Source organism: Cynara cardunculus (assembly GCF_001531365.2).
Source record: "Cynara cardunculus var. scolymus isolate 2C chromosome LG 9, CcrdV1, whole genome shotgun sequence".
NCBI classification, from domain to species: domain Eukaryota; kingdom Viridiplantae; phylum Streptophyta; class Magnoliopsida; order Asterales; family Asteraceae; genus Cynara; species Cynara cardunculus.
This window is the reverse complement of record NC_037536.1, coordinates 13,491,252-13,501,314: the sequence shown is the minus strand read 5'-3', so window position 1 is coordinate 13,501,314 and position 10,063 is coordinate 13,491,252. Positions and strand designations below refer to the sequence as shown.

Sequence of the window (10,063 nt, the reverse complement as noted above, 5' to 3'; positions counted from 1 at the left end):
GAATTTTAAATAATTAATTTGATACGAATATCGATATATTTTTGTTATGCATAAAATACTGTATATTGATGCTTATTACTTAAAATTCAAGATTACAAGTAATTATGTATAAGTACAACTTATTAAAGTTCGATGTTTGAATTCGTATAAATAACTGCGGATAAACATAATTAAATAGATGATGAACATCTCATTTTAAAATATAAAAAATCTAAAATATAATTATAATAATTATCGAATTCCAACAAAATAAATAATTATTATCTTTATAAAAAAATTATATTATTAAACCAAATATAAATTACTTCGTTATTGTATATAAATTAAATTATAAAAAAATTGAATTAAAAAATTACACAAAAAAATGAGGAATTTCAAATAGTTAATTTGATACTAATATTGATATATTTTTGTCAAATTTTTATGATATCTTCAAACATATCTTTTATTAAAAAAAAAATCATCGCTTTCTCAAAATCACATAAAGCCATATTATAACATCGACTGATATAAAAAATAAAATAAAATATTTAAATTACAATGTATGTCATTGCATTGCGCAAGTATGCTTCTAATATCTTACAAATACCATTGTATTGCGCAAGTATGCTTCTAATATCTTACAAATACAATTGCTAATGAAAGACTATTTAGAATAACATAAAGTACCGTGTGTAGATGTTGTTATAATTTGGAAAATTTTGGTAGCCAATAAGAATTGTTAAAAGTTTGATTTAATTATGTTTTATTTATTAATTTATTTTAATTATTTATTACCTTTTTTTTTTCAAAAAGTTATTTTACCTTTTTGTCCCCTTTTCCGGTCAAATCTAGTTGAATTAATAAATAAAATATATAAATTACATGTTTCGTCCTTATAGTTATATGTTTTTACGGACAATTCTTATTTTTAAAAAATATTAACAGATCGTATTTTTGTGGTTGCGTTTTTTAACAGTTTACATTCCTATGGTTACAAAACTTATAATGAGTTGGGTTCTTGTGGCTGTATTTTTTAATGAGTTCGGTCTCTAAATAAATCAACGACTTAGATCTTTGTGGTTGCACCAGGTAAAGGTGCTCAAAAACCCGATCAACCCAACGCAAAATAACTTAACCGGAAACAACTCGATGTCTAATCGAGTTGTAAATTTTCAAACCATAGATGTTTGATTGATATAGGGTTGTTATTATTGAACCCAACCCAACTCCGTTGAACCCTATATTCTTTTATTTATTTGATTTAATATGATTGTTGAATTTCTATTAATATATATACATTAGACAATTAACTATCATGTATATTATTCATATACACATATTTTTAATCTATTCACATCTTTATATAACTTATTCTGTCATTCATATATATGTTCAGTAACTGTGAACATATGTAAATTGAGAAAATTAACTGAATGTGATATATATAAGAAGTATGGATAAGTTGTATCAAATAATTAATGATGAAAAAGAAATTATGAGTAGAAAAATAACATATTCAAAGTTAGAAGAATATTTTAATGTACCAACATATCAACCCGACCAACCGGTATGGATTGGGTTCGGTTAAGATTTTTTAAACCGCAAACATTGGGTTAAGTTGTTCAAATATCTTCAATTCAATCAATCAAATCCACAAGCACCCCTAACCACAAAAGACAAAGTATGTTAAATTCTCAGAAAAGCGATTATAACCGTTAAAAATGTATAACGATGCACATGGATGAAACATGTAATTGACTCGCAATAAATTTGATACTAAAAGGTATCATATTCGAATATAAATAACTAATAATTTATAACGTATATTGTTTCAGTTGTATTTAAAATTTAAATTATTATTTAATTCAATAAAACAAAATCCCAACAAATAATATAGATAATTAATTTAATATTTATTTGCAACAGTGTTCCTCTTAATTAAAATTTAAACATGATTTTATTAGATTTGAATAAAAAAAATATTCGAAAAACAAAAATTGTTAATAATAATTTATAAGTGATATATATATATATATATATATATTATATCAGGTTTAGTGAAAAATCGTAAAAAAAATTAAAAACTGAGTAACACCCTAATAATCGTTCATCTGAATGGTGTGCATATAAGTAATTTGTAAGTAATTTGACCGGTATGCACATATCCATAACATACACACATGCATAAAACCAAAAAACAAATTTAATTATTTATATGCACAATTGAATACAGTTCAGATAAATGGTCACTATATAACAAATTAACTATGATGATCTTTCATAAATATTACACTTATATAAATAATCATCATCATTTTTCATAAATATCTCAATTGTTTGATTTATATAAATTAAAAGACTTGCAAATGATCAAACTTATATATAATATATATATATATATATATATATAGTAACATATACAACATATTATATATATATGTTTATTATACATACATATATAGATATAAAAAGATGAAGAGTTGCCCTTGTAAGATTTGTGGCCTCTCTCTCTCCCCTCCCGGCTCCATCTCTGTCTCTCTCTCTAAAAGGGGTGTTGGTGTAATCAAGATCAAAGATGCTCAGATCAATCAGATCCACCTGGTTAGTAACTTCTTCCACTTATTATATCCATACAATTAACTCAATATATATATATAAACACACATATATATATATATATATATTTTGTGTGTGATCTCTCTCTCTCTCTCTATATAGACTTGAGATCTCGTAAAACCAGTCTGTTATGAAACTTCACAACAAAACACTATGAAAATAACTTTCACAGTATTTTTGTTGTAAAAGTTCATATTTTTTTGCCATCACATGTAAAGTTTCAAGTATAAAAAAGTGATTTCACGGATCTTACAAAAATAGTATGGTTTCACGTAAAATCAACCATATATATATATATAATGAAACTGATATAATAGTTTTGGGTTGTGATGAAGCATCTCTACTTCAAGAGGAATGGTTGCTCCAAGTTCCTGGTTAAGAAGCTTCTCTTCTTCTCACACTCTAAGGTACAATTATAAAATATTGATTGATTATATGAATTTTTTTTATTTTTAAATTATTAAAGAATTTTTTTTATTTTTAAATTATTAAAGAATTTTTAACAGATTTTAAAAAAAAATATAGAGAATTTAAGAATTTTAGACGGCTAGTTTTTTCTCTAAAATTGTTTGAAAAACGTCTCAATAAATAAATAAATAAATAAATATATATATATATATATATATATATTATATGTCCAACAATATGAAATATTGAAGTTAAGATTTGGGATCTCTTAGACCGGTTTGTTTTCGTAAGACTACTTTTTTACACTTAAATTTCACAGCAAAATACTGTGAAGGTAACTTTCAGAGTGTTTTTGTTGTCAAAGTTCGATTTTTTTTTTCTTCATAGCTTTTTGCTGTGAAGTTTCAAGTGTAAAAAAAATGGTCTCATAAAAACATATTGGTCTCACGTGAACCCAACCCTTGAAATTAAATATTTATGAGAGAAGGACTATATGTTTACAAAATGTATGAAATATTTTAGTACTATAATCAATGTTATAATTTCTAAACTGGAAAATCTGTTGAAGTTGAATGTAATTTCATTTTGGAGATTATGTATTTTGATTATCCATTTTGGAGAAATTTTCGAGAATCTCTTGGAAATGCTCTGACAGATGATCCAAAATATAGAAAATGAAGATTTTTATATTTTATTCCAACAAATTATCTATATTGTTCTCTAAAATATAGAAATAAAAAAAACTCTAAATTTAAATAATTCTCTAAAACTCGATATAAATAAAAAAATAATTTTTTATTAATTAATTAAACTATTATAATTTTATATAAAAAAATATAATTATTTTTAAAAAATTTAAAATAAAAAAATAAATTATTTTTTAATTATTTAGAAATTATATAAAATCTGCTAAAAAAGCTATTATTATATTTGCAAAAATAAAAATTAAAAAGGATGCATGTGATGTGAGCACTGATCCAGTCATGCTTGTCTGTAGTTTATAGACCACTTGTGAGCAAAAAGGGGTCTTTTTATATTCTGATTACCTAATATTTATTTAGGGTTGGGTTCACGTAAGATCATATTGTTTTCATGATACACTCTTTTTATATTTAAAAACTTCATAGCAAAATATCGTGAAGGTAAAAAGAAGCCGAATAGTCACAGAAAAAATGTTGTGAAGGTTACTTACCTTCACTGTGTTTTGCTGTGAAGTTTCAAATGTAAAAAAGATGTCTCATGTGTCTCACGAAAACAGTCTGGTTTCACGTGATCCCAAGTCTACTTATTTAATAAGCTTACCGGTAAAAGTTATTATTCTTACTTACCTTATCGGATAACATTTTCTATCATGAGATTGATAGTAGGTGTTTATCATTTGGTAAACAACCCCTTAATATGTTAAAATTGAAATTTTATTTTATATTTTCAAGATATTAATTGATCTAAAATAATTTATTTAGCTTTTTTGGAATTGTAACTTTTGATTTTCTATTTTATAAAAGTTATAAAAAATCTGTTGAAGATGTTTTAACCAGATAAAAATCACTAAACGACCCATAAATATGCAATGATGCATTGATATATACTTGTAGGTGCTCTAAAATAAAATATTTATCTTATTAACCACAGGCTAGAAGGCAAAATAGCATTGATCACCGGAGCAGCAAGCGGCATAGGCAAAGAAGCTGCCACGAAATTCATCGACAACGGTGCCAAGGTGGTGATCGCCGACATCCACCACGAGCTCGGCCACGCCACCGCCACCGAACTCGGTCCAAACGCCTCATTCATCTCCTGTAACGTCACCAACGAATCCGACATTGCCAACGCAGTCGATTTCACCGTATCCAAATATGGACAACTTGACATCATGTATAACAACGCTGGGATACCATGTCGGACCCCACCATCTATAGTTGACCTCGACCTCAACACGTTCGACCGGGTCAACTCGGTCAATGTTCGAGGCCTCCTTGCTGGAGTAAAGCACGCCTCACGGGTGATGATTCCCCGTGGACGTGGGTCCATCCTATGCACCGCAAGCGTGACCGGGGTATTAGGCGGGTTGGCCCAACACACATATTCGATATCCAAGTTCACCGTCATCGGGATCGTGAAGTCGTTGGCATCAGAGCTTTCTCAACACGGCGTTCGGATCAATTGCATATCGCCTTTCGTCATTCCAACGGCATTTGTGATGGAAGAAATGAAAGGATACTTCCCGGATCTTGAAGTTCACGAGATCGCATGTATGGTGCGGAATGTAGGTGAATTCAAGGGATCTTATTGTGAGCCAGGAGATGTGGCAAATGCCGCCGTTTATCTTGCTTCCGATGACGCCAAATACGTCAACGGGCATAACCTGGTGGTTGATGGCGGTTTTACATCCACCAAAGCCATCAAGTTCAGTGTACCGAATAAAGATCACTGAAAACAATGGACCTTTGGTTAAACGACATCTGACACACTTTTTCAATATCAATAACCTTCTAACAGTTTTGAGAATGGTCTTTATTTAACAGAAGAATGTCTAAAAACCTGCTAAAAGGTCATGGATTTAAAGAACAGTTGTCAGGAGGTCATTTAGCTACATAACCCAGAAAAACAAGAAGAAGAATTTGCAAACTCCAAAGATTAATGGCATATTACAGATTTCTCAACATTTTGATTCCAAGAAAGTAAAGCACACAGTTTTATGAACTCCATTTTATTGCAAACTAGAAGTCAAGAGGTCTAAGACTATATAATAGAAGAGAAGTTAGCTAACCGTTGCAGCCGACTCGATGGTCATCTTCCGCACCACCGCCTTGAATTGGCTGAAACCATGGTTCAAAATCACAAATTTAGCAAGTCGGAAACATGTGTGTATATATATGTATATATGATAATTTACAATTCCCATAAATCGTATAAACTTACAAATTAGTTTTCATGTACTGTTTAACATATGAAATGACATGTGTGAAAATGCAGTGTTTACACAATGTTGTTTCATATGTGAAGCATTGAGGATTGTTATGTGAAACATTCAAGATTTTTTTGTGTAGGGGAAAAATAGGAGATTTTTAGGTATATAACCTTAAATGAAATTTTGATTAAATCCATGACCTTCTAACGAGTATAAACCCATTTTGTCTTATATAGGCCACGAATTAAAAACTCATTTAAGGTCGTTTACCTAAATGACTCAAAAAACAGTCCCAAACCTTTCACATATGAAAGAACACTTCATAAACACTGTATTTTCACTTGTTTGATATATAAAATAATATATGAAAATGACTTGTAAGTTTGTACAAATTATCGGGTCTCTAAAAGAATGAATCTCCTCTCTCTCTCTCTCTCTATATATATATATATATATAGAGAGAGAGAGAGAGAGAGGTGGTTTCATTTACAAATCCAACCATTAGTATAAACCAATCTCAACCGTTCATCTAGTATAATGAATATATGATTCAATGAATATCTCGATTGTTTCCTAATATAAAACATTGATCATAATAATAAACTCTGATAATCTTCTACAAATATCAAAATTATACTAAATAAACTCTCATCATTTCTATAAATATCTACATTAATTGGATTGTATGGTTTGTACTAATGGTAGAGTTTGTAAAAGATCTCTCCTCTCTCTCTCTCTCTCTCTATATATATATATAATTATATAGATGATATACAGATTTAATAGGTACTTACGACCACAAGCGATCACCAAGCAGCATTTTGTTGCCATATCCATCTGCAAATGTTACTACCCATCCACTAGTTCCACTGACCAACCTTCCATCAAACTCGAACATCCTGTCAAGCTCAACGATAAGACCTTCATACCCAATAAAACGCGAGAGCTCTACGGATCTTCCAAGAGCGGTTCCATGCTTCAGAACCTAGGACATTCAAAAATTAGACCATCTTCACTAATTGTATAAACCAGATCAAACCAAACCAAACCAACCCAGTATATCCTATTTGAAGGTAGGGTCTGGAAGGTAAGATGTATGCACACTTTACCTTTGTCTCAAAAGACACATATACCCCCGAGTTGTGTAAAAGGTAAGTGAAACAAATATAAAGCACAACCGAAAGCTACAAATGTCAGGAAAAAGGGGGGTTTTGAGGGTTATAAAAGAATGCAAAGATCCTACTTCGCAACAAAAAAGCACACAAAACACATCAAAGAAATTACCCATATGAAGACCCACAACTTGTATAACAAACCCAGTATATCCCACCCGAAGGTAGGGACCTGGGAGTATGATATATGCAGATTTTACCTCTGTCTCAAGAGACAAAAATGTTGTTTCCGAGAAGACCCGCTTGCAAATCACTTGCTTTCTTCCAAATCACTAGAGGTTCATCACTTTCCAAAATTAGAAAAATGAAATCAAATAAAGCAACTACCATTGTTCTCCTTCCCATAATAAGTGCAAAGTTGTATTTCTCATATACATATAGTTCAATAAAAATGGAGACAAACAGCAAATAGGCGACGTGAGGTTGCTTACTTCTGCGAAGCCTCGATTCTCTTTTCTAATTTCTTTTTCTCACACTAATAACCTGTTAAACCTAACTAAGGGCATGTTTGTTAGCAGCTTAACGAGTTTAATGCAACTCACAACTTATTCGGTCAGCTATACACATGACTATTTGGTAGTGGCTTAATGATATAGAAAGTGGGTGGCTAATTCATTGAGCTTCTAATGGGAGCTTTATACAGAAAGCCAAGTTTTTTTCTATACATTCCCCTCCCAATGAAAAGACACGTTCTTTCCGTCCATGAAAGCTCTCTCCCAAACAAAAGCCTTCTCGCTCTATACAAACGGATTAATCCACAGAGACAACTTTATAAATTTGGCAAATACGAATTGACTTAGAACTTAGAGGCCAGATGAAACAAATATAGGGATTCAATACGAAAAAACAAACAGTAAACCTTTTTTGAGGATCAAAATCCATAAAGATTGGAATCGTAAGGCAGAGGAAGCAAATCCAGAAAGGGTTCAGTACGAAGAAGAGACATTAAATCCTTCTTGAGGATGATAATCATGAAAATTGGAATTACAATCTTCACAAATTTCTCAAATTCTAACTCACTGCCCCCTTAAACCCTGATAAAACCCTAGATGATTCAAACGTTACAAATGACTTAAAGAAATTACGGAAAACAATTGATGGCTTCGTTGATTACCTTGTTCTGAGAATCAGGAATGAGTGAAAATGATTTCCGATGATTGGAATCAGGATATGAGTTTCTCGCCGGCCATGGATAACCGAAGTCCTTGCCATTCCGGTTGTGGTTCTGCCGACTACAGGATTCACAAACAATTTTGAGGAAAAATCAGTTTTTCCCTCAATTTTCTTTCAATTAATTCGAACAATGAATTTTTTTGTTTGATTTTAGTAATTAACATATAAAGTTTTAAACATTTAAGTACTTGGGTAATCGGTTGAAGTATTAACCGATTATCATGTTAACATGGCGAGTGATGTGGTATCCAACTTAGTATTATTTGCTGATATGGTTAGTGACAATAATTTTTTTAAATCTAAAATTACCCGGGTACTTAAAAATGTTTAAAACTTTACATATTAGGTATCAAAATGAAAGTTCTGAAAATACATTACTCAAAATATGAATCAAGTTAAAGTACGTTACTTTTTCATACAATTTGCCCTTTTACAAACATATAAGAAAAATTAATCGAAATTTTATGTAAATGTTTTAAGTATTTATGTAAAATATATGAAATGGTTAACCAAAATAGCCGAATTTATGTAAGGGTCTTAATAGTTTTATTAAGATGCGGCATTTGAATCGCTAAAATGTGATCTTATTTTGGCAAAAAAAAACGACTTTTAATTATTCTAAAACCCTTTGAATGATTTTGTAACTTGAGCCTCCCTTAACCATTCAGCAACCTAATTTCATTTTGAATAATTACCAAACAATTATATTTCATTTGCACTATATTATAAGAGTCTCTTAATCATTCTGTACTAAATTATTCAGCAACTGTCAAACAACCCATAAATATCTTATGTATTTACATAAACCATATTTTAAGATTAAATTTTTTTACGTAGATGGGGATCATTATGTAAATTCACGTAAAGATTTTTTTTTCAAACTAACAAATCGAGTTTGACTAAAATGAGAATTCTATTGAAAAAATAGTTAAAAGGTGAATTACGTTGTGAAAATTGACTGTTTTTGTCTATTTTTGCTTGTTTAATTTATAATTGATGGGTAAATATGTAATTTTATAGTATTTTAATTGCTTTGAAAGAAAAATCAGTATTATTTGCTTTCCTTTATCCTTTAAAATCTCGAGAATACACAGGTTTTTCTTTCCCCTGTTTTCATCTCCTTTTAACTCGTTAAAAATACCTGAGAACATGGCATAAATTAGAGATCGGTTCAGATAAACATAGACTGATAAAATAATGCAGTTTTTCATTATCGGGTCAACATCTCAGTCAAAATATTTGTGGGTCAGCAATATCCCTTCTTACCGGGTAAACATGATGGTCAAAAGGTGATAAACAATCCATTTGTTCAATAACGATGTAACCCCAACTCCTCAGGGCAATTTTAACAAGTCATATATAGAATTCAGTATCTACAGATAGTTAAATATTTATGGGTTGTTTGTTTCAATTTTAACAGTTTCATTAAGAGGCAACCTCTAGATTGTTAAGAGGTGAATCTTGTTTGACAAAAAAAAAAAAACTGTCTCTTAATGGTTCTAAAACCCTCTGAATTATTTTGTAGTGTGGGCTTCCCTTAGCCATTCATTGCCCTAATTTCATTGTCAACAATTACCAAACAATTATATTTCATTTTAGGGAAAAGTACAATAAAAACCAATGAACTTTCTTGTTTGGAATGATTAAGTCCTTGAACTTTTTTTTGGAACAAATAAGTCCTTGAACTTTTTTTTGGAACAAATAAGTCCTTGAACTTTCCAAAACATGTTAAATAAGTCCTTGAACATTCCAAAATATGTTAAATAAGTCATTGGACAATTTTTGGAACAAATAAGTCCTT

At 30.1% G+C, this 10,063-nt stretch overlaps 2 protein-coding genes across 2 annotated transcripts; one reads left to right on the top strand and one right to left on the bottom strand.

Annotated features, from left to right (window-relative positions):
- Nucleotides 1-4,621: 4,621 nt before the first annotated feature.
- Nucleotides 4,622-5,475, top strand: LOC112518613 (zerumbone synthase; the record flags this gene model as incomplete). Its single annotated transcript, XM_025126378.1, has 1 exon — nt 4,622-5,475. A coding segment is annotated over one exon (819 nt), but the record flags the coding sequence as incomplete, so codon positions are not given.
- Nucleotides 5,476-5,629: 154 nt separating this feature from the next.
- LOC112517808 (auxin response factor 4-like) lies at nt 5,630-9,539 on the bottom strand. Its single transcript, XM_025125180.1, has 4 exons — nt 9,529-9,539; nt 8,204-8,321; nt 6,712-6,902; nt 5,630-5,825 (listed from the first exon to the last, which is right to left on the bottom strand). Exons 1-4 carry the CDS (start codon nt 9,537-9,539, stop codon nt 5,768-5,770), a joined length of 378 nt encoding a protein of 125 aa, XP_024980948.1. The 3' UTR covers nt 5,630-5,767.
- Between the last annotated feature and the right edge of the window lie 524 nt (nt 9,540-10,063).